The sequence below is a fragment of the Schistocerca serialis genome, chromosome 3, assembly GCF_023864345.2.
Source record: "Schistocerca serialis cubense isolate TAMUIC-IGC-003099 chromosome 3, iqSchSeri2.2, whole genome shotgun sequence".
NCBI lineage: Eukaryota > Metazoa > Arthropoda > Insecta > Orthoptera > Acrididae > Schistocerca > Schistocerca serialis.
In genome coordinates, this window is record NC_064640.1 from 189,954,442 (window position 1) to 189,980,679 (window position 26,238).

A 26,238-nucleotide genomic window follows, 5' to 3' on the forward strand; every position below is an offset into this window, starting at 1 on the left:
CATGCCCAGTCAATGGCTGAGGGGCAGAGGGGATCCACATCTTGTGCCCAGAGCTGATTTCATTGCATGACTAGATGCTTCAGATCAGCTGCAATGTCATACATTTGCTACCTCCTACTGCCAATAATGTTGCCTTGGGTCCACTCAGGGTCCTGTCAGAAAGTGCGAGTCCAGTGTGGGAGTCCATGCAGTAATACTGCTGTATGTAAAAGCATAGGGTCCAATGCGCTGGGCACAGCAGGACAAAGATGGTGCGGGGTCTGCACTCATACAAAACTTTAGCTAGACTAGGTTCATTTATGGAGGTAGACAAGAAGGTGATAAGAAAGCTGGAGTGCTTCCCCATATTTGGCTGCCATCATTATCTTGCACATCTGTGTTTTGAAGGTCCTGACCATCTGCTTAGTTTCTGAATTGGATGTGGGATGGGAACAGCCAGTGGCTAGGTGCTCAATGCCATTGTGTTCACAAATATCTTGAAATGCAGATGTCATGAATTGAGGGCCTTTATTGGAAACTAGGGTGGAAGTTGGACATTCCCCCTCTCCCATTGCAAATGTGTTGGTGAGGGCATGGATGGTGGTGGTAGTTATCCATTTCACATATCGAAAGTCAGAGAGGGTATCAGGAACTAGCAACCACATTCCTCCCGAGAATGGTCCAGCAAAATCAACATGCACACACTGCCAGGGCTAATCAGGGCATGACCCAAGAGTTGAAATGTTGTGTTGAGGCTAACTGATTGTGGAAGGAGGGCTGGCAGCTCTGGATAATGTGTTCTATTACAACTTCTGTATCAGGCCAGTACAGGTGATATCACTCTATGACCTTGATTGTGCACATTTCCCAATGTGCAGTGTGGAGAAGCTTCAGTATGAGAAAGTGGAGAGTGGGAGAACTATCACCTGCAATTCAGAATCATCCATAGCTAACAATATGGGCAGCATGACACCATCAGGGTGCCATAATGAAAACTAAGTGTGTCATGCTGAGTCAGTGCACTGGCCAACCCCACCTTACCAGAGTAGCAGATGTCACTTGTTTCATTTCAGTGTTATTGACTGTAATTGTGCCTACAACCAGATTCCTGTGGCGCTGGAAGACATTCCTAAGACAGTTTATTCCAATACCACTTCATGCCATTCTACCTAAAGAACGCGGCACAAATGTGGCAACGTTTCATTGACTCTATTTTGCGACAGTTCGAGTTTTACTTTGCTTATGTGGATGACATTCTCGTTTTCAGCAGCTCAGCAGAGGAAAATGAAAATCATCTGTCTACAGTCCTCCAGATCTTGAACTCCAATGGTGTCGAGACCAACAAAGACAAGTTTCAGTTGCGCCAGGAGTCAGTCTCCTTCCTAGGTTACACCGTCTCTGCTGACGGAATACAGCCTCTCAAATCTCGTGTGCAGGCTATCACGTCTCTGCTGCCCCTGACTACTTACAAAAGAGCTATGCCATTTCCTCGGCACCATCAATGACTACCGTCGCCATCTGCCTTCCGCCGCCGCTGTTCAGGCACCACTGACAGATGCGCTATCAGGCAAACAAACTTCCGGTATCAAACCCGTCTCTTGGACTGCTCTGATGCTAGAGGCCTTCAAGGCTCTGAAGACTGCTTTAGCTCATGCTGTGACACTCGCCCACCCCGACCCCTCTACCGAGTTATTCATCACTACAGACACCAGCAACATCATGATGGGGGCAGGGTTGCAACAACGCAAGGGTGACATGGTTTCTCCCCCTCATTTCTTCTTCAAGAAACTATCTACAGCTCAGAGAAAATATTCTGCATTTGATAGAGAACTCGTTGCTGTTTACGAGGCAATCAAACATTTCCGCCCCGACGTCGAGGGACGTAAGTTTTTCGTCCTCACAGATCACAAACCACTGGCAGAAGCGTTCTGCAACCCACCTGAGGACCCACTCCTTCGATGTTACCACCACTTTGACTTGCTTTCTCAATTCACAATGGACGTCCGTTACATCAAGTGTGCAGATAATGTCACTGCGGATTTCTTCTTGTGGATCAGTGCTGTTTCCCACAATGTTGATCCTTCCGATCTGGCCTCCCTCCAAGCTTCTGACGAAGATTCTCAAGCTCTCCTACGTGACCCACAAACATCACTTGTTTTCACAAAGGCTAAATTCCCTGGTGTTTCCGACGAGGTGTGGTGTGATTCTTTGACCAGCACCCTATGCCCTTTGCCCCTACCTGGGCTGCGCCAACAGGTTTTTGATGCCCTGCATTACCTAGCCCACCCGGGCGTTCAAGCAACCACATGTCTTGTGTCAGAACGTTTTGTTTGGAAGAATATAAAATAGGACTGTCAAACCTGGGCACGCAGATGTGTCGTTTGCCAATGCAACAAGATCAGCCACCACGCATCCCCGCCTCTGGGCAAGTTCGACATTCCCGCAGGACGATTCTGTCACATACATATTGATCTGATTGGGCCTCTTCCTCCTTCGGAGGGCCATAGATATATCTTATCAACTATGGACTGTTTGTCTTGCTGGGTCGAGGCTGTCCCTCTCCCTAACATTACTGCTGAGACAGTAGCCAAGGCTTTCATTGGCTTGTGGATAGCTCATTTTGGGTGCCCGACCATTATCACCACTGATCAGGGTCGACAGTTCGAATCCTCCCTTTTCACCATTCTCTGCAATATCTGCGGTATTAAAAAAAAATACACAATACCGCCTATCACCCACAAAGCAATAGGTTAGTGGAGCGATGGCACCACACCCTCGAGAGGGCCCTTCGATGCCATGATTATCTCTGGTCGTAAGCTCTCCCATGGGTGCTACTTGGTCTATGCTCGACCTATAAACCTGACCTACAGGGGACTATATCTGAATTTGTTTTCGGTGAGGATCCAGTTCTACCGGAGGAACTTGTTCTTCCCCAGGTTAGTGAGGATCTTCCCCCCTTGCCAGATTTCACACGCATTTGCACCTGCCCATCAGTCACTCACTGCCCGAGACTTATGTTCCCACTGTACTCTCCGACTGCTCCCACATCATGCTGCATGATGATGTGATTCGACAGCCTCTTCAACCTTATCTTGGCGCCTACAAGGTCCTGCGGTGGGGGGACACGACTTTTGATATCATGATTAAAGACCGCACACAGACAGTTTCTCTGCATTGCCTGAAACCAGCTTTCATCGACCCTGATTGTCTCACATCACCGCAGTCAGACTCTGCAGATGATCCATCCTTGATCAAGAACAAAGACATGCTCCCATCAACCTCACCACACACCTCTTCAGCCAAAGACAACTCGCCACTGTTCGCTGGTTTCCCGACCTCATCCTCTGTTTCACCCTGCAGAGGTTTTGTGCCCTCACCTCCAACATTGGAGACACACGCACCTACTATCAGTTTGTCCTGCAGCGTGCCACCACACCAAGTTAACAACGTTTCTATAGTGACATTCGATGGCTGAGTGCTCATTCTTTTGACAGATACCAAGGTCCCGCCATCGGATGGTCGCTCACACATCAACATTGCACACAACCTCACACTCCTGCGCGAGTGTCACCGAGCATCTCTAAGTGCTTTCATTTCTACGGATGGCTCGTTCCACTTAAGGGCCGCTGTCTCATCCGGGCACAGTGGCTGACTTACTACGAAGTTGCCCTGCCTCTTGCCGCTCCGCCTGCACAATCCACCTTGTTCGAGGTGGAAGTACCTGTGGTGCGCCTGCCTATGCGCACAGTTTCCACCGATTTCGACACCCACACGCTCTCGCCCTTGGACATCTTCTGTAGTACCCGTACTGCAGGGGGGGGGGGGGGGCGGGAGGGGGGGGGCTGTGTGGTGTCAATAGTTTGTATCAATCATGAAACTTAATATCTGTGAACTCTAAGTGCTCTGTCGAGCCTCCATCTTTACTTTAGTCAGTTCTTTGTTATACTTCATTCTGTACGGATGCAGTATCAGGTGAAAATATATACGAGCTACGACATATATGGGAATTAAGTTTTTTATATCCCAATTACTGATCCCATTCTCATAGTCTTATTTGGTGAGTGTACATTCTACTAGAACTTTTCATACCACATTTTCAACATGGAATAAACAAATTTGCTACAGATCTGTTTTGCAGGTCATTGTGTGTATTCATTAGTCCTCATTAGTCTAGTCTGATTTTGATTCCACATGTTCAAGTAATATTCTGTAATGTGTGATACAAGTTGTTTATGAAGTATACAAAATAGAGTGTTTGCAGTCTCATAACATTTCACAAATGAATTGAAACTGAGTGTCTGGTTTACTTGGATGTATGCTCAATGTGAACTTTTCATTTCAGATCACCATGCACAATTAAACCTTAATGTGGGAATGAGGTGATGCTCCATTTGTGATGAATTTATCACATAGCAAGATGTGTGATACTTTGACATGTAGTTAAAAAGTCAAATATAATTTCCTAGATCCAGTAACTTGTTTCTACAGCAAGCAGTAAAAGAGGTTAATCTACAGTAACTATGATGACAGTAGCAAAATTTGCTCTTCATATACTATGAATTACATACCATAAGGTCTACTGAAAAAGCTCATCATGAGAATTTCTAGGAAACAGAATAACTGGCCAGTACTTATCTCCAGGAAGCAACATTTTAATACCGCCAACAGACACATATAAAAGTACAAATAGCTTCTGAACTGTTAATTCCTTCTTCAAGGAGGAAAGAGGGGTATGCTGCGAAAGACTCTCTTGCCCTCTTGCCCTTACAATATGTGGGCCCTCTCATCCTGGAGTCTTGGTGACCTGCTCCTCCTTTATAAGCTTTTGCATCCTGTCCCTCTTTCCTTATCCCAGAAGGAAACTATTAGTTCCAAAAGTTATTTCTGCTTTGATATGTGTCTACCTTCAATACTGAAGTTTTGCAGCCTGAAGGTAAATCATGGTCATCCATTCTGTCACCTTGTATTTATTTTGATTTGTAAAGTGACTTTTCCAGTTAGAGTAAAAATTGCCTTTACTCCTTTACAAATTCTGAGATGCAGTTTATTTCTGTAATATAACTTGTGAGCTTACTTCCTGCATCACATTTCCATATGTAGCTAATTAGGCTAGTTACAACTGCATTCAGATACTCATATATTGTGTATATAATGTGATAAATGTGGCAGGTTATTTGCTACAGAGATTAGTTACATCTTTCCATTTCACTTTTTGATTAGTGATAATAAGAAATGAGTTATCTGTAATGAAATAATCACTACTTCTCACATAGTGTACATTAGAGAATACTGTGTGAAAGTCTAGTGCTCAATATACTTAAACTAAATTTTAAAAAGAATTATAATAATATTTACCCAACATTGTCAATTAAGGTCAACAGCTCTCCATTGTCTGTGCGTGCTTCCAAATTGCGAACAAAAACTCCGAAGGCACTGGTCGGATCAATTTCTATTTTGAGTTGAAGTTCTTCTCCCAAGCCCACTACAGATGCTTCTTGTCCTTTATGTGTAATAATGCGCATTCGGACATTTGGAGTAGGTGCAGTGTTTGTAACGATATTTGTGCCAGAAGGCCGAAAAGGCACTCTGAAAAGATTTCAACAGTTAAGTTCAATTAAAAATTGGTAAAAAAATAGCAGCAAATATTCTATACAGTTTTCGGTATGAATGTTAGGTAGGAAATCACTAAATGACATTTTCTATTACACTAGTAATATTGAGAAATTTACTTGAACATAGCACTTTTTCTGAAGTATCAAATTTATTTATTTATCTATCTGTGACCAATGTACCCATTATGGATGATGGAAATGTTTACATGCATAGGTAATAAAGTTATACACAAATGCTAATAAAATACATATAAAAACTGTGGTCCAAAAATCTCTACAGCTTACTTTCATCTAGCAGCAAGTGCCTTTATTATATCACATTGATTTTTTAAGTATATTAACAGTGCAGCAATTACTGTCATTAAATACATTTTAACATGTTTCTTGAAGTAACATGTTTTGTTTTTAATTTCTTTTGGCAATTTGATACTTAACTCCACATCCTGCTACACTGTAATATTTTGAGTTCAAACTCTATTTCTCCTGGATAGCTGCCAACAATAACTGGCTCTGGTTTGATAACCATATATTGAGTTATTTGTGACATACTGATCAACATATCCATAGGTTATAGTCAAAAGATACTTTTATACAAAACTATAAAAATCCTATTATTTTGAACAGCTCATGGCAATGAGCACATTTACCATTCAACATTATTGTTCTGCTTGTGATTTTATAATTTAAACTTCAATTCAGTTTTTAAGTATGTGAAGCTCAGAATATTATGCCCTAAGAGATAACAGAGTGAACACCTACACAGCAAACAGTTCTTACACGTGAGGTGTTTCATTGAAGATACTTGTCACACATGTGTGGCATCACTGGTGCATAGCATCACCTCTTTGGACTATTTTCATTGGCTTTGCATTCTGCCTTTCTTTGCTCGTGCCATGTTCTACATCCATTTCTGTATTTTCTCTGTTCAGTGCCGAAATGAGCATTAATTCTTACTCTAAAAGTGTGTTATTATGGTTCTACACCACATAAAACCCACAGTGGTGACCCCAATTTCAACGTTGTGGATTCGGGAATTGTTTTGTGCTTATTTTCATTGTTAACAAACTTTGTGTGCTGGTCCACATTGCCTTCGGAACAATGGATCTACCAGTGTTGTTTTGTACTAGTGCCGTGCACCCTTTTAACTGTGCTTGCATATATACAAGTGTTCCTAATGTACATTTGGTTAAAAGTGAAAAATTACCTGACCCCTACCATACCAGCGGCCACTTAACTGTTACCAGCCCAACATGGCCACCATCAAATGCTAATACGCAGCATTGACTGCTCCCCGGACAGAGCACACCACTTAGCGACATTGTGAACTATAACCGTGTGACGGACGTTGTGTTCCACCCATCAGCTACGCAGTCACCGGTCGCCACTGCCGCTGCCGCACCGGTTACTGCGACCATCACTCCGTGGTCACATCACGTTCACCTTCCGTCTGCTCTCGTAATAGCACCGGGTGTTTCTTCTGTGCCGGTTTCAGTATCAGCCCCCCTTGGTCACATCACGATCACCTCCCACCTGCTGTTGCAATGGCACCGGCCGTTACACCCATACTGTGCCTGTCTCCGGGCCTGCAGTTGGGACACATCACACCGTCGGTTGCACCGGCTCGCTCTACATAGTGTGCTGCTTGTGGCCGCTGTCTGATGCAGACTTTGGTTGATGCCTGCTTTGCAAATTGGAGTTGGTTCATGTTGGTGGGTCACATACTAGATACCCACAGGATTTCGGATTATGATGCACGTTTTGTCTGCCTGGTGAGCCACCTCCATGCTCGTCCAGATCTCATCAGTGATCTGCTACTATCGCCACCCACCTTTCCCAAGTATTTAATGACAGAAACATTACTTACTGAATACCTTTCTCACCCTCTGGCAGAGGCTATCCACCACATCATCCATGACGAGCACCTCAACGACTGCAAACCTTTGCAGCTTTGGTAGCGCCTTTGTACATTGACTGATGATCATACACTACCAGACGCCATGCTTTGGACTTTTTGGTTGGTCGAACTGCCACCAGACCTACAACTCCACCTGTTATCTCACATCACCGACCCTCTTGAGGTTTCCCTAAGCATGATCAATGGGGCATACACGCAGTCATTGATCACCGACACTGCCAGTCACAGACAACATCCCCGTCACCATCAGTTGGCATGACTGCACCTTTGGTTCCACACTCTGGCGATAGAGACCAGTGCCCTCACCTCAGCACCATAGCTGACTATCAGGAGCTGCCACCTAGCGGCCTACATGAGGTACTGCCTGCGGACCCCTGACAACCGTCGACCTCACTTGAGCTGCAACCTGATTGGCTTCCAGCCCCCAATGTAGTCAGCTGTTCTGTGCTGGTTCCACGCTACTTACGGGGATGCCGTCTGCAACTCTCGCGAGCCTTCCACCTTTCCCAACCGAGACTGATCTGTATCATTAGGCACTATGTCCCGCCATGATCCTTCACAGCATCTACTGTCCAAAGCTGCACCACTTGCTCCAGTGGCGCGATGTCTCTACATCATTGACTTGTCATCAGGCAGTCACTTTCTCGTCAACACTGGTGCTGAAGTCGGCACCATTCTGGCCAAGCATGTGGGCAACATGCTTTCTCCTGCTAACCTCAATTTGATTGCTGTAAATCACTCTCCTATCATGGTCTTTGGCTCCATCAAGATGTCACTTTGCCTATCACCAGTCACCACCTTTCCTTGGACTTCCCATGTCACTGACGTGGACAAACCTGTAATTGGATTAGACTTTCTACACCATTTTAAACTTTCACCAGACCTGCACGCTGCTACACTCTGCCATGCATCTGGTTCTACCGGTCCATGCTCAAATGAACTCGGTACACCTCCACTCTCCACCTCCTTGGCTATGCTTTCCACATGTGCATCTCTTCTAGAAGGTATTGTGGCATGTCTCTCCAATTTACCGGATGTCTGCAAACAGATCCTGCACTTCTACTGCCTCAGTTGAATTGGCTCAAGCACGGAGTACCTTACACATCCTCTCTGCAGAGCCTCTTCTTTCGACACTGCCTCCCTCTCCTACTGCGTCTTCACTCCGCTTCACTTCTGTGTAGAGCTGCACTTTCTCTGCTGCTGGTTCCACGCCAATGAAGTTGGACCTCCCGGATGCTCCTGTTCTTGCTTTGCGCGACACTTTGCGTAGCGTTGCTGCAGCGCCATGCCCTCCATCATCGTCTGCTGCCGAAGCCCCACCCACTTCCCACTGGCCCGGCATGGATGCTCATGTTCTTGCTTCATGGGATCCCCCACATTTCATGGCTACCGCGCTGTGTACTCAGTCGTCATCTGCTGCCAACACTCCACACACACCATCCTGGCATGCCAAGGTCAGTCAACCACTGCCACTCACGCCCCCCCTCTCACCCCCACGTGTGCTCCCTTCACTGATCTTGGCAATAATCAATGGCACCTGTCACTGAATCCGCACCATAGACGGCACCCCTGCACATTGGGAAGCTCAATGTCTTAGTGCCTTGAAATTACTACGAGCAAGTACGGTATTGGTTCAATGAATAAAGCCTATGTGTCACTCACGGAGTCACTTCCCATTGCCCCCGGCACACACTTTGCGTGCTGGGTGCCGCCTTTGCCCCCTGCTGGCACCACGATTTTTTTGTCGAGGTAAGCTAGCTTCACCCTGCCGTACTCCGCACTGCCAGGGGGGGGGCACCTCTGTTGTGTCCATGGCACAAAGCACCTTCTCTTTGGACTATTTTCTTTGCCTTTGCATTCTGTCTTTGTTTGCTCACGCCATGTTTGACATCCATTACTACATTCACTCTGTTCAGTGCCGAAATAAATGTTAATTCTTACTCTAAAATTGTGTTATCATGGTTCTACGCCACGTAAAACCGACACATGTAACCACAGTGTTGTCAAATTGATTTTCTTAAGTGTTCTTTTTCAACCAAAAATATGAATGAAATGAAGTTTTGTGATGTATATTTTTGTACTGTTAGTATGTAAGGAACTGAAGTGGGTCATCTGAGTGCTTGAAATATACAATTTGTTCGCCCTGTATATTCTGTAAAGAAAAATTGTCCTCATGTTTCAAACCAACATTTCAGTTCATGGAAATAATACTAGAAACAAGAATATCAAACTTAAAGATTTAAAACTGACTACTTTGTCCCAGAAAAACATCCATTATGCACAAACACACATTTTCAGTAACTTGCCTGTAACTATAGTATGTTTGGATACCAATAAAAAACAATTAATGAGAAACTTAACTGGTTTATTGGTGCTCAGCTCCTTACCTGTTTGATAAATTTCTTAGTGCACCTACATTATGTATATGTGATTAATAATGTCAAATAATGTAAGTGTAACATAAAATTTGACTTCTGCTCATCTTCAGTGGAGTAATGTGATCTGTATAAGAAAGTATGGCAAACTGCTTTCTGTTTGATGATGCATGGATACATTATCCCTGTGTTTGATTTGTAAAAAAAAGATCTTCTGGTACTGTGACCTTCCAGTTTTTTTAAAGTTTAGATTTCTTAAAACATTATTTTAAGGCCTTTCTGAACATTTTAAAAGTGCGAATAGAACATTTGTTTCACATGATTTCAACTGCAGCAAAAGTCCTATTGTATCACATCTAAAAATCTATGTTTCTGATTTTTTTCTCATCAGAGGTAATTGTATGGTGTACCAATGCATACCATCACAAATTGAGCACTGCAGTAACTTAAGGATTAACTTACACACTTTTATTTGTGATATGTTTCAAATTAAAATATGTCTGAAATGTTTTACTGATTACACATTATTGAAGACCATTTCACTCAGGATCTGTGAAAGAACATTAGCATATATCCTATTTTTGTAAATATGTATTAGTTATTTTTGTTTTGAAGACAAACTCTACATTTTTGAGGAAACAATGAATTCATGAGGGCTTCATACAATGAAAAGTATATTTATCTAAGGATCTAAGACATGTGTTTCTGTATTTGTTAGTAAAAGTCAATATGCCTTGGCTATTGCCTTTACCATATACTTACAATCAATAGCAGTAACACTTTTTATTCAGAGAAAGATAACTGTTACTTTATTTTTCACCAGACACTGAAGACCCTTCTTGATGAACTCTCACACCATTTCTCATTCTGGGGGACTTACAAAAATGCATATTACATGCTATGGAGACACTCTTATAGGCCTAGAGATGAAGTCCCATGAGTGTCATCCAATCTGAGACTTAATGTTTTCTCTATACTGGACACACGAGGGATTTCAGCATTCCTACCAGAATTTTTACCACCCTGCCTTTTTTCTCACTTCCTCAGAGAGACAGATCAGTGGGAAGATGATAATGGCCTTCATTTGAATGACCCCTTCCCTGTCTGGGATTATTTAACAGACAGAAGTGCCCTCATAAGGAAGCCACAGAAGTGCTAACTGGAACCTGTGAAGTCAGTGATGTGTGCATGAACAAAAAGACTTGGTGGATTAGATCACAAGCATGATCCATTTTGCTGCTGTTGCATCCATATCAACATCTTCATGTAATCTCATATCCTTTGGTGAAATAATGGTGATCATGGTGCAGCCATGCACAAATGGCTGACACTTTCAGATGCACACATACTGATGTCATCATATGTTCACAAAAGATAGATTATGTTTTGATTCACCAACGATTGTCATGCTGCAGTCATAGATGAGTGGGTGACACTTTGAAAGTGGTACACTTTGAAGATTCATGTGCAGGGTAGCCACAGAGGAGCATGTAGTATTTGGAAAACTAAAATGAAAATACGGAACATCATTAAAGATAATTTAAAAAAGTGGAGGATACATTGTGATGAGAGTCCCTGGACTCAAGTAAGTGTACCACCAGTTCAACTAAAGTGAGATAATCAATTTAGAAGTTTTGTAACATACAATCAAGGTTACATTTATCTATCTGGCAGAATTACTGTGAGTATAGGGGTAAGAGCTAAGATGTTTTCACATTAAATGCCTCATTCAGGCAGACTACTTTAGAAGAAGTCCAGAGAAATGAAGTGTCACAAAAAAAACCTTGTCTGAATAACCTTACCATTACGTATCAAATTATTAGAGTACTAAAATATGAAGTTTTCAAACTCTTTATCTGCTTATATGATACAGAATGTCAAAATGAAGCTCATGTATTATGTCTGTCTGAGCATAATATAAATATAGGCATCCTAATGTTAAACATAGAGGCCTAAAAATTAGCAGACCATTTCTGCAGGTAAAATATGAACAAAGGAAAACTTTTGGTGAAGGCAAAAAAATAAAGTCAAGTTCAAATCTCTTGATACCAGTAGTTTCTGCTTAGATCAACAACTGGAATCCTGTGCTTGTGAATTTCTGCTACCACAAAAGTCATATATAATTGTTACAAATTTTTTAGCAATTATTATGCCACTTAGCAAACAAACACAAAAGATAGACTGCAGAGATCTTAATATTAATTTTCTGAAGGATTGAGGTAGAAAAAAAACTATTTGGAAGTTTTAACTGACACTTACAGGTTTTCTATTGTTGATTCTCCCACCATAATTACACAAGAAAGCAGAAATCCAATAGGTAACATGTTTGTAGGTGAACGCTTAATCAGTGATGTAAATGTTTATTCAGAAGTGAATGACCTCTCTGGCCATGATGCAGAACTAGTCATGGTAAATAACTTACAGTGAAGAGATATAATGGACAGCACCTTGAGTAATTAATGAACAGACAACAGAAAGTTTCAAGGCAGCCTTAAAGGATGCCCAATGGAAGAATGTATACAGTGTGACAGACGTAAATTCCAAATTTAATTTCACAATGTAGGAAAAAGACAGATTGCTACTTACAGTAAAGAAGACACATCAAGCTGCAGACAGGCACAATTAAAAGACACTCACATTATGTTTTTGGCCACAGCCTTCATCAGTACAAGACACACACACACACACACACAAAGCAAACAAACCTCATGCACACACAACCACTAACTTCAGCATCTCGGGCCAGATTGCAGCATCACATGGGTTGCAGACAGCAATCTGGAGGGAGCAGGGAAGGAGAAGGTGTGTGTTTGGAGCATACAGGCATGGGAAAGGGGAGAGAGATGAATGCTGTCTAGTGGACTGTGCAGGGACTAGACTGCTTACAGGTGCAGCGTCAGGGGGTTGTGGGGCAGGGAGGTGGGGAAAAAAGGAGCAAAAAAGGAGAGAACTGGGAAACTGTTGGCTTGGGGGGGGGGGGGAGGGGGTGGTGACAGTATGTTACCATAGATTAAGGCCAGGATAATTATGAGAGCAGAGAATGTGTTATAAGGATAACTCCTACCTGTGCAGTTCAGAACAGCTGGTGGTGGAGGGTAGGATCCAGATGACTCAGTCAGTTAAGCAGCCATTGAAATCAACTGTAATTGGCAGTGGCCATTCATCCTGGTGAACAGCTGGTTGGTAGTCATACCAATATAAAAAGCTGTGCAATGATTGCAGCAGAGCTCATAAATGATGTGGCTCGTTTCACAGATGGCCCAACCCCTGATGGGGTAGGATGAACCTGTGATGGGACTGGAATAGGTAGTGCTGAGTGGGAGGATCATGCAGGTTTTGCACCTGTGTCTTACACAGGGATATCATCCTTGTGGCAAGGGGTTGGGATTGGGAGTGGCACAGGGATGGACTAGGATGTTGTGGAGGTCAGGTGTACACCAGAACACCACTTTACAAGGGATGGGAAGTATCTCAGGTAGGATGTCCCTCGTTTCAGGGCACAATGATAGATAATCAAAGTCCTGGTGAAGGATGTGGTTCAGTTATTCCAGTCTGGTGTGGTACTGGGTGATGAAGGAGACATTCATTTACGTCTGGTTTTTGGCGGTGGTGAGAGGATGGGAGGTGTGAGGTGAAATGGTATGGGAAATCTGTTTGCGAATTAGGTCTGGAGGTAGCATTTGTCTGTGAAGGCCTTGGTGAGACTCTCAGCACACCAAGCAAGGGAGTTTTTGTTACTGTAGATACACCATCTCCAGGTGGTCAAGCTATATGGGGGGGGATTTTTTGGTGTGAGAGGGATGACAGCTGTCAAAATGCAGGTACTGTTGGTGGTTGATGGACTTAATGAGGACAGAGATGCAGATGAAAACATCAGAGGGGATGAGGTCAACATCTAGGAAGGCAGCATGCTAGTTGAGGAAGACCACATGGAGCAGATGGGATAGAAGGTGTTGAGGTTGTGAAGGAATGAAGACAGGGTGACTTGGCCTTGAGTCCAAATTGTGAAGATATCATCAATGAACCCAAACCAGACTAGGGGTTTGGTTTTGGTTTTATGAATCACAGTGACTAACTGTCAGAAGGCCTCCACCAATTATCTGACTCCTCCACCTATAAACTCTGCCATAGTGATCCCATCCTTGAAGTATAACACAAACTCCAATCCCTGCCTAAAGCCTTAGGCCCTTCCCACAGCATCTCCCCTGAATCTATTTCCCTCCTCACCCCTAGAAACCCTGCAAACCCACCTCCTACATGCTCCCCAAAATCCACAAGCCCAATAATCCTGGACACCCCATTGCGGTCAGTTATTGTGCCCTCACTGAAATAATTTTGGCCCTCATTGATCAACACCTCCAACCAATTGCCCATAATCTACACTCCCACATCAAAGACACCAACCTCTTCCTTCACTGACTCTCCACCATCCCTACCCATTTATCTCCCGCATCCCTACTCGTCACTGTTGACACCACCTGCCTATACACCTACATACCTCATGCCCATGTTCTTACCACTATTGGACACAACCTTTCCCAGTGTCCTTCAGACTCCAAACCCACTACCTTATTCCTAATACACATTACTTACTTTATCCTAACTCACAACTACTTCTCATTTGAAGGGAAGTATACAAACAAATCCATGGCACAGCCATGGGCACCTGCATAGCATCCTCCTACGCCAATCATTTTATGGGCCATCTAGATGAGACTTTCCTAGCTCCCCAAACCACCAACCCACCACTCTTTGTTAAGGTTCATTGATGATATCTTCATGATCTGGATTCATGGCCAAGACACCCTATCTTTGTTCCTTCAGAATCTACGTACCTTCTCTCCCATCCACCTCATGTGGTCCTCGCCAATCCAGCATGCCACCTTTCTAGATGTTGATGTCCTCCTCTCTGATGGTTTCATCCACACCTCTCTCCAAATTAAACCCACCAACCACCTGCATTTTGATTGCTGTCATCCCTTTCACACCAAAAAATCTGTCCCATTTAGCCTTCACAGACAGGCCCTGCCACTAGACCTAATCTGCAAATAGATTTCCTGTGATATTTCCCCTCACACCCCCAGTCCCCCCACCACCCCCAAGTACCAGCCACAAAGAAGTGTCCCCTTCTTCACCCAGTTTTGATTTTGTTAAAGTTTCGAGAACATACCTTCACCGAAGAGTCCAGCAGTATATTGCTCCTTCCTACGTATATCTCGCGAGGAGACCATGAGGATAAAATCAGAGAGATTAGAGCCCACACAGAAGCATACAGACAATCCTTCTTTCCACGAACAATACGAGACTGGAATAGAAGGGAGAACCGATAGAGGTACTCAGGGTATCCTCCGCCACACACCGTCAGGTGGCTTGTGGAGTATGGATGTAGATGTAGATGTAGATGTAGATATCACTGTGCCTTGAAATGTGGGACATTCCACTCAAGATACTTTCCACCCCTCATAAAGTGGTGTTCGATTGCACACCAAACCTCCACAACATCTTAGTCCATCCCTATGTCATTCTCAATCCCAACCTCTTGCCACAAGGATCATGTCCCTGTGGAAGACCCAGGTGCAAAATCCGCCCAATCCATCCACCCAGCATTACCTACTCCAGTCCTGTCACAGGTTTATCCTACCCCACAATGCGTAGGGCCACCTATGGAAGTCACTTACTAGCTCTGCTGCAATCATTGTGGAACTTTTTATATTGGTATGACTATCAACCAGCTGTTCACCAGGATGAACGGCCACTGCCAAGCTGTGGTCAAGAGCAAAGTAGACCATCATGTGGCACAACATGCAGCTGAACATAACGCAGTCGATTTCAATGGCTGCCTCACTACCCAAGCCATCTGGAGCCTTCCCTCCACCACCAGCTTTTCAGAACTGCACAGATGGGAGTTGTCAGAGTTATCTTTACAACACATTCTCTGCTCCCTTAGTATTCCAGCCTCAGCCTATGGTAACACACTGTCCCCACACACTCCACCCAATAGTTTCCATCCCTTCTGTCCTATCATCTCCTCCCCATTTGCATCTCCCACCCTGTTTATTTACAGTTCTCTGCCAATGCATCTGCCCATCTTTCCCAGTCCTCTCCTTCTTTTCGCCACCTTTCTGCACCACAACCTCCTGATGCTACACCTGTTGGCAGTCTAGTCCCTGCACACTCCACCACACAGTGTTCATCTGTCTCCCCACCCATACACTACTATCCTTTCCCCTTTCCCACCCCCTCCTGATTGCTGCTTGTATCCCACATGATGTTGCATTCCAGCTCAAGATGCTGGAGTTGGCGGTTGTGTGTGCATGAGGGGTGATTGCTTGTGTGCGTGCGAATGGTGTGAGTATCTCTCTTTTACTAATGAAGACTGTGGTTGATAGCTTTATGTGAGTGCCTTTTAATTGTGCCTGTCTGCAACTTGACGTGTCTTCTTTAAAGTACGTAGCAATCTGTCTTTTTCCTACATTGTTGATATTACTGCCTGGAGTTTCCCTTGTCCAAATTTAATTTATTTGAAGATGCATTTCTATCAGTCTTTAACCACTGGTTTCTGAAGAAAACAGTAAAGTATGATCTTAATGAAATGAAAATACCTTGGCTTATATAAGGAATCAAAATACTATGTGCAAGGGAAGTGAAGTTGTTGGAAATGTTTAGGACAAAAAGAGATGTAGAACTAATTACATATAACAAGAAATACTGTACTGGTTTAAGGAAAGGGATTACAAAATCAAAAAATCTATCTATAATATTTGAAATTAATAATTAAGATAGTAAAATTAAATCTGTATGGGCAGTAGATAAAAGAGAAACTGGGAAATCACTCACAGCATGTGGAGACTTTGTTATTATAAAGAACTGGCAACTAATAAATGATAGCAATAAGGTAGTCAACACAGGTATTTAAAAATCAGTCCCTCGAAGTTGCTCTGAAGATCTGGACAGTTCAGGCGATAAAGCATTATAATATATATAAGAAGCAGTGCCTCACATGAACATACAATGCTCTACCAAAGATCTTAAGAATGTAATTAACTCGATCAAAATCCAAAAACATCTCTCACAGAGTTGACAACATCTTAAGGAAAATATTAAAATCAAGTTCTTTACACATATGCAATGTATTAAGTCATATATCCAACACGTCACTATCATAGGTTGTTTTTCCAGAGAGATGGAAATATGCTATCATCAGACCCCTTCACAAGAAAGTAAGTAGAACAGATATAAATAATTACCAACCAGTCTCACTTTGTACATCTCTCTTGTAGGCACTAGAAAAATTTATGCAGGCATCATAACACATCTCTCTCAAAGTAAGGTACCTAGCAAGTCTCAATTTGGATTTCAAAGAGGTCTCACCACAGAACATGCTATTTTTAATTTCATGAATCAGCTAAAATAGAATTTGAATGGCAAAATGTTGCCAACCATTATCTTCTGTGACTTGTTGAAAGCATCTGATTGCAGACTTAGCAGTATTTTCCAATAGAAGCTAAAATATTATGCTACCAGATATCTTGCTAGTAAATGGTTAAATGATGTAAAATGAAACAGCATCTTCAGAATGAGATATAATCATTACAGGGTAATGACAGGGATAAATTTTGGGTCTACTCTCGTTCTTGTTATATGTAAATGATTTTTCATCATATATTCAAGATGCAGAAAAAGTTCTGTTTGCTGGCAATGCAAGTATTGTTACCAAACCCAATGGAGTAGCTTCAACACTTGAAAATATAAATAATATTTTCTTGAAAACTAATAACCTTTTCTCTGAAAATGGACCCTCACTGGATTTAGATAAAACACAATAAATGCAATTCTGTATTGCACAAACCCTGGTCACACTCTTGTACATAATGCATGGGGTAAATCAATACATTAAACAGAATATTCAAATTTCTTAGGTTTTTATACTGAGCAGAACCTGAACTGGAAACCACATACTGCAGATATTCTTAAATGACTAAGCACTGCAGCTTTTGTATTACAGATATCAGATTTTTGGAGATGAAACTGTAAAAAAAGTTGACCTACTTTCCCTGTTTTCATTCACTAATGTCATACAGTATCATATTTTTGGATATTGAGAGAAAAGGTATTTGTTACACAAAATCATATAATGAAGATAATGTGTGGTGTCCACTCTAAAGCCTCCTGTAAACAGCTGTTTATACAGTTGGGAACACTGACAACAGTGCATTTACTCCCTTATGAAGTTGTGGTCCTTTGATGCCTCAAAATGTGTTGTACCAACCGTTCCCTTCTTTAATTAGTTTGTACTACAAATTTCTCTTCTCCCCAATTATATTCAGTACTTCCTGATTAGTTATGTTATCTACCCATCTAATCCTCAGAATTTTTCTGTAGCACCATATTTCAAAAGCATCTTTCCTCCTCTTGTCTAAACTCTTTATGGTCCATGTTTCACTTCCATACATGGCTACACTCTATACAAATACTTTTAGAAAAGACTTCCTGACACTTAAATCTATACTCAATGTTAACAAATTTCTCTTCTTGAGAAATGCTTTTCTTTCCACTGCCAACAATGTTCATAAATATAATACTAGAAGGAGAAACGATTTACACTATCAGTCATTCAGCCTTAGTGTGACACAGAAATTCTGAGTGTGCTTTTAAGAGAGCATGAGAGAGATCGAAGATATTAGGACCAGTAAAATGAAAATGAGACAGATGGAAAATATTATTTCAAAGCTAATCATATAACTGTTAATATGTTTAGCTTTCTGTGAGGCAAGATGGTCAATGCCATCATGGAAAAAAGTTTGCAGTTGCCTACAGAACCATGATAGTACCCATGAGTGCGTTCTTTGTCCAATGCTACAAGTGGGTGGACCCACATGTTGCCACAGTTGATTCAAGTCTGCTGCAGAAATTTCCCTCAGAATTCAATACACATCCTCCATACAGTCATGATCCCTCCTCATGTGATTGCCATATTATTGGTGTCCTGAAGAAAGACATTCATGGCCATCAATTTGCTTCAGACAAAGAGGTGCACAATTGGGTACAATCATGGTTCTATAGGCAACTGGAAACATTTTTCCATGAAGGCATTGACTGTCTTGTCTCACGGTGGAATAAATGTATTAACAGTTATGGTGATTACTTTTGAAATAATAAGCAGTTTAATTACTTTTTTTACATCTGTCTCTTGTTTATTTGACTGCTCCTTATAGGTAGGTATAAATCACTATATGTACATAAAAAAGCACCTTACAAAATCATGAAAATGGTCAGCATGTTGCCATAATTTTTGCTGAGATGATTTACTATAATTGTAAAACTAACTCATTTCACTTCATAGTGAGAGGTTGCAATTATAATCCATGGAACATTCAAATAAGTAGCTATAATTAAGCAGAGGAGTGTCCAAATCACACTTAAGATATTTCCAAGACAATGGCAGAGCATTTTGCTAATATTATCTCCACTGCTAGCTTGGATCTACCATTTTATTACTACAAAAAATCATGGAGGCAAATGGTTAGAGTTTCAACCAATAATGAATTAGACTGCAACTGCCCTTTCTCCAGATGGAAGCTGCACTCAGCTTTGTTAAGGTCATAGGAACTTTTCCTAACAATTAACAGATTCAAAGACATGCTACAGCAATTTAATAGTTGGGCCAAACAAGATCTCACTCATTTTAATCATGTTTGGCAGTCAAAAGAAATTCCTCATTCTGGGAAGAAGACAATCCTAATTCTACAGTTGAAATTATGGTAGGTTTTCTAAGCACAAATAGCTATTGTGGCATCATGTTGGGAATGTCTTGAACGGTGCGATGAACCAGTAACATGGATTCCAGACACCAATAAACTTCTTAGTCATTTCCAATTTTTACACACAACTGCATTAATAACTTATTTTGGCTCCCTCCGAGGACCTATAATTAAGAATTTGTTTTATTGCTCACATACAATAGAACAGTATAAAATTTGGAGAGCAACTAACACCAGATTGTGTGAATGTTTATGTGGTGTACACTACAGATGAAAACCTCCCAGGTTTTTAGCCAAGTGCTAGTGATAGATACTGCTATGTTTTGATGAGTGTCACGCTCATCATTTTCTGGTTAAGTCAGTTTGCTAGAAGACAATGAATATGGCATTCATTCATATGCCATAGTACCTCAATGACTATACCTCACTGAAAATCTGAGAGCTTTTCAACGTTACTGCCGGATTGTTCTCTCTACCATTTGGTAAATACATAGCCACCGGGCTTAAAAAACATTGCATAGATTTTTATGCATTTTCGAAAGAGTTTCTTCAATATGATGCCCAAAATGCATTTTCTGACTACAGATATTTCCAGTAACTCTAAACTTCATTGTATTATTAGAATATGGCTTTGTGTGGATCATTTATATCCTTGGTACATAAAAATTAAATGATAATCACCATATTCCAATGCATGTTGTCACCGTATTTAACAAAGTTTGAGTAATATAAAGCAAAGTTAATGCTATGTGCAGGTAATATATGCACAAATATAATTTTAAATCTCATTGAACAATCTTGGTTTATAGCAGAAAATACTTACGTGACACTGATACCACTGCCTTCTGGATTTCGGCCTCCGGTTGGTGCATATGATACAGTCTGATCACTTGCATCAAATGAACATTCTACTCTTACTGTTTTATCTGTCTCTTGCATTATTACAGGATTTTGTTGGATTACCACATGATTAACATAACGACCACGGCCCTACAATGTACATTAATCAGAATTTATAATTCATTTAATTAAATTAGACTAAGTGATTAAATAGATAAATAAAACACAGAACATCCTATCAAATAAGCAATCAAGACAGTACTTTTAGAATTACTTGCTCAATTAAGAATATTAAATGTGCAATTTAGAGTCAGAAAAACAATGCTTCTAAAGCCATTAACATGTTGATAGCCAATGAGTATTAGCACGTCAGTTTTGAAAATCTTTAAATAAAACTTCCAAACCTATGCCTGAACTAGACTTTAATGAAACAGAAAAAGTTTATTTTCTTCTTAATGTTATCTCCATATGAGGTGTGATTGGAAAGTTTTAAGAATGAGCTTGTAATTGTACAATGGTAATAACTGCATGCTACTGTGAGTCATCTCCTTCAAAATAGTCCCCTTCTGACTGAACACACCGACTCCAACAGTGTTTCCACTTTTGGAAATATTCCTGGAAATTTTTTCCCTTATGTTTGTTAAGGACGCTCTCCGTATTTGCCTGGATGTCTTCAATTGAGTCAAATCACTTCCCTTTCACTGAAAATTTCAGTTTAGGAAACAGACAGAAGTCTGCAGGGGCCAAATCATGGGAATATGGCAGTTCTGGAAGCACACAAATTTTGAATTTGGTCAAAAATTCAACAATGGAGAAGGCATGATGAGCCGGATCATTGTCAGGGTGTAGCACCCAACTCCTGTATTTCCACAATTGTCTGTCCTCAAGGGGTAAATTCATGATGCACAATACCAGTAGAATAAAAAAAAATCACCAATATTGTCTTTGCCTTTGACCGACTTTGCCGTGTTTTTTTTTTTTTTTTTTTTTTTTTTTTTTTTTTTTTTTTTTTTTTTTTTTTTTTGTCGTGGTGAACCTGGAGTCTTCCACTGCAAAGACTGCACTTTGGTTTCAGAATCATATCCATACACCCATGATTTGTCACCTGTAATTACCCTATTTAACAAATCTGGGTCATTTTTAGTCCGATTAATCAGTTCTTGGCACACTTCAAGTCGCTATTGTCTCTGGTCACTTGACAATACTTTTGGAATGAATTTTGCAAACACTTGATGCATGTTCAGATCTTCAGTTAAAATTGACTGAACTGCATAGAAACTTAAATTAAGTTCATCAGCCATCTCCCTAATTGTAAGTCTACAATCAGAGTGCACTAAGTCGCGAACTTTCACAGCAACAGACCGACACTCAACCAGCTTCCACAATGAACTGAATAAAGGAAATACAGTTTCCTGTCAGAGGGTGTTCAAGAACAAGGCAATGACTCACTTCCCACTCTCCATGTACCTGAACGCCGAACTAGTAATCAGCAGCGGATCCATTCTTAAAACTTTCCAGTCACACCAAGTATGAGTTAGGCATGCTAACATAGACTTGGAAGGAAGGTAGTTATGAGGCTTATCCAGAATGTTAAGATAAGAAGTCTAACAGAAACTGAAGAAAAATTACGTTTTTAAAAAAATGACACTGGTGTTTCCTGTATTCCAAGTACAGTGAGCTATAATACATCAGACCTTTGCTGCAGCAATCTTGTGTTTGAAAAGTCAGTTCTCATTTATGTTATGTTGCTTACAAATATGATTAATGGAAAGTTCATTCCATGATGGAACAATATGATAATCTACTCAATTTGATGTTAACAGTCACTGAAACATGGATAAATTGTCACATTCCTATGAGTAACTAGCAAGCACTGAAAAGTTGCCACACACACTCAATTACAAAGAAATTCATCTTAACACAAGGAAATCATCACAGCATTTTCTGGGACATAAAAATGGTCCTTGTTTTGCTCCATGGCATGTTATCAGTCCAGGGAAGATTTATGAAAAAATTACTAGGCTATCCAAAACAAGCAACAAGAAATGCTGTCCATGGATTCCTTTTATTGCATGACTGGTTCAAACAACAAACAATGTACGACACAACAGACCTACCGAAGTACTTCAGGTGGGAGGTTTTGCTATATTCATTGCATAGTCAAGATGAACATAAAATTAACTGAAGTTCAAGAAAAATATAGGCAGCAAGCCTTCTGTAAGGACTGGTGAAGTTCAAGGAATAGTAAAAAATTGACCAGAAGAGTACATGGAACACTTCGTTACCAATGAAACAGAAAATGCACATTATGAAGCTAATAAAAAATAGTATCATCACGAGTGATGGGAAAATAACTAAAAATGTGTTCCAAACCTATAAAAATTTAATATGTAAACAAAGCTAAACTCTGCCAGAACAGACCATTAAGGCCCATCGGTACCGACAGGCTGCTGTGTTATCCTCTGTTCACGAGTGTCATTGGACGCAGATGTGGATATGGAGGAACATGTGGTCAGCACACCACTCTCCCAGCTGTATATCAGTTTACAAGACCGGAGCCACTATTCCTCAATGAAGTAGCTCCTCAGTTTGCCTTACAAGGGCTGAGTGCACCCTGCTTGCCAGCAGCACCCAGCAAACTGGATGGTCACCCATCCAAGTGCTAGCCCAGCCCAACATTGCTTAACTTTGGTGATCTGACGGGAACCGGAATGTGGAAATACAATTTTTCGAAATATGGTAATGGAAAGTCCTGGTGGAAAGATGACTGAGGTTAGGGTCCTGGTGCAGAGAGGAAGGTGAGTTTGAGAGTTTGGGACAAGGACAGGGGAGCTCGATTGAGGGCAGGAGGATTATGGGATCAGTGGATGTGTTGCACGGACAGCTTCCATCTACATAATTCAGAAAGCCTAAAGGGGGGGAGGGGGGTCGGTGGGGGGGGGGGGGGGGGGAGGATACAGGTTGCAAAGAAGTTGTTGAAATCAAGTATGTTGTGCTTAGCAATGTGTTCAGCCAGTGAGTAGTCAACTCTGCTCTTGGCTACAGTTAGGCAGTGGCCATTCATTTGGGGGAAGAACTGGCTGGTGGTCGTACTGACATAAAATGTTGTGCAGAAGTTACAGCTGGTATATGACAGGAATGCTTTCACATGTGGCCCAGCCTCTAATAGCTACATCTACATCTACATTGATACTCCGCAAGCCACCCAACGGTGTGTGGCGGAGGGCACTTTACGTGCCACTGTCATTACCTCCCTTTCCTGTTCCAGTCGCGTATGGTTTGCAGGAAGAACGACTGTCTGAAAGCCTCCGTGCGCGCTCTAATCTCTCTAATTTTACATTCGTGATCTCCTCGGGAGGTATAAGTAGGGGGAAGCAATATATTCGATACCTCATCCAGAAACGCACCCTCTCGAAACCTGGCGAGCAAGCTACACCGCGATGCAGTGCGCCTCTCTTGCAGAGTCTGCCACTTGAGTTTATTAAACATCTCCGTAACGCTATCACGGTTACCAAATAACCCCGTGACGAAACGCGCCGCTCTTCTTTGGATCTTCTCTACCTCCTCCGTCAGACCAATCTGGTACGGATCCCACACTGATGAGCAATACTCAAGTATAGGTCGAACGAGTGTTTTGTAAGCCACCTCCTTTGTTGATGGACTACATTTTCTAAGCACTCTCCCAATGAATCTCAACCTGGTACCCGCCTTACCAACAATTAATTTTATATGATCATTCCACTTCAAATCGTTCCACACGCATACTCCCAGATATTTTACAGAAGTAACTGCTACCAGTGTTTGTTCCGCTATCATATAATCATACAATAAAGGATCCTTCTTTCTATGTATTCGCAATACATTACATAGGATAGGTAATCCTATGATGAAAGTGATGTAGGATGTACTAGGTGTGTGTATCAGAGAAGTCTTGTAGGTGGGTCTTTTGGGTAGCATAAAACTGGATTAGGATGTTGTGTAGATGTGACTCTGACATGGATGGCATCAATTATTGGTGAGATGTTCCTCACTGCTGGGCACAACGATAAATAGTTCAAACCCTGATGAAGGATTTGGTTCAGTTGTTCTAGTTCGAGGTTAAAGGTTACTGAACTAGATATGGACAAAGATTTGGATGGAGCCATCAGAGAGGTGTAGGTCAATTTCTGTGGAGATGGTATGCTGGGCAGAGCAGGACCAAGTGACGTGGATGGGAGAGAAGGTGTTGAAGTTGTGGAGGAATGAGGATAGGGTGTCTGGGCCCTGGGTCTGGGTAATGACAATATTATCAATGAATACAAACCAGACAAGGGGTTTGGGATTCTGGCTGGCTTTAAATGTTTCATCTAGATGGTCTATAAAAAGGTTGACATAATAGGGTCCTCTACAGTTGCCCAGTGCTGACTTGCAGATTTGTTTGTATATCTTCCCCTCATAGGAGAAGAAGTTATATGTGAGGACACAGTTAGTTAGATGTTCATGGAATGGAGTGGTGTGTCTTGAGTCAGAAGGACATTGGGTGAGGTAGTGTTAAATCTTACAAGGCCATGGGCATGGACTGAGGGATGTTGGTTTATAGGAATTTGTGTTAACAGTGACAAATGGGGATTCAGGTGGTAATTGAAAGGAAGTGGTTCATGTCCTTGATAAGGGAGGTTAGGCTATTGGCTGGAGGTGTTGGTCAACAAGAGCTGAGATTCTTCCTATGGGAGCACAGTGAAAGATATCAGGCCACAGTGTCATGTAATGTGATAACATTGCCAGCTACTACACTGTGTCATCTACTGTTGAGAAATATATATACATGGCAAGTTGCAAGGTGATTGCCAGGCCACACAGGTAAGCACAGAGCAAGCAGATGTTGCTGAGAATTTCTAATAAGGAGACAGAGGGGGAACAGCGTGCTACAATGGCAAGATTCTGGCTGTATTTGGAACTAAAATAAAGATTCCCCAAAAATACAAAAATGGTACCGAGAAGAGCTACAAAAATCTGGAAACAGTGTTGATATCACAACAACAAGAAAATGCTTATAAAATATCACTGTGTTTGTCATATTTAAAAAAAATAAGTTATTAACAATTGTTTGCAAATTCATTTAACAACAGATAACAACATGTTGCCAGTGCACACTATGTAGCAATTGTTAGTGGATGAAATCTGGCTACAAATGAATATATGGAATAAGGATAAATTAAAAAACCTACTTATTATAAACAAACATCTTAGATTAGTACTGTTGTGTGCCCAAAACAGAGTTCTCCACTAACATGTGCTTATGCAGAAGTTAGTCATTTTCAATATATCAGTTGGTGATATTGAGACTTTTAAACTGTGAATGTTAGAAAAGTGACCAAACTTTGGTGTGGAGAACTATTTATTACAAAATTAGATTGAATTTGTAAAGCACCATGAATTTATACAGTTTAACGGAATCTGTGTGCACTGCACGACAGTTTTGGCTCCATGGTACCCATTGTCTGCAATTGCTCTGCATGCTTTCTGATTTCATTTGTACCATTTGGGATAGTATTATACTATGTAGGTAAATTTGTCTTCTGTGAATAAATCAGCAGTAAATTCAAAAGTGTGGTAAGCCTACATTAAAATCCTGAAGGATTAAAGTCTTAATTCCCTGTTATTCATTTATTTATATTTATTAATGTTATATACATATATAATTCGCTAATCACTTCCACAGTCCCCCTGATAACAATTAGATGCTTACATATGGGGTAATTTCTGGTGGATGGGTA

General features: G+C 41.4%; 1 protein-coding gene across 2 annotated transcripts in view; it reads right to left on the reverse strand.

Moving 5' to 3' along the window:
- LOC126469895 (uncharacterized) overlaps positions 1-26,238 on the reverse strand; it is a 485,688-nt gene that overhangs the window by 13,354 nt on the left and 446,096 nt on the right. For both annotated transcript variants that reach the window (XM_050097238.1, XM_050097237.1), the window contains exons 23-24: positions 20,466-20,632; positions 5,335-5,565 (exon numbers count right to left, since the gene is read on the reverse strand). In XM_050097238.1, coding sequence (XP_049953195.1) covers positions 5,335-5,565; positions 20,466-20,632 — 398 coding nt within the window. The remainder of the gene's footprint in view (positions 1-5,334; positions 5,566-20,465; positions 20,633-26,238) is intronic.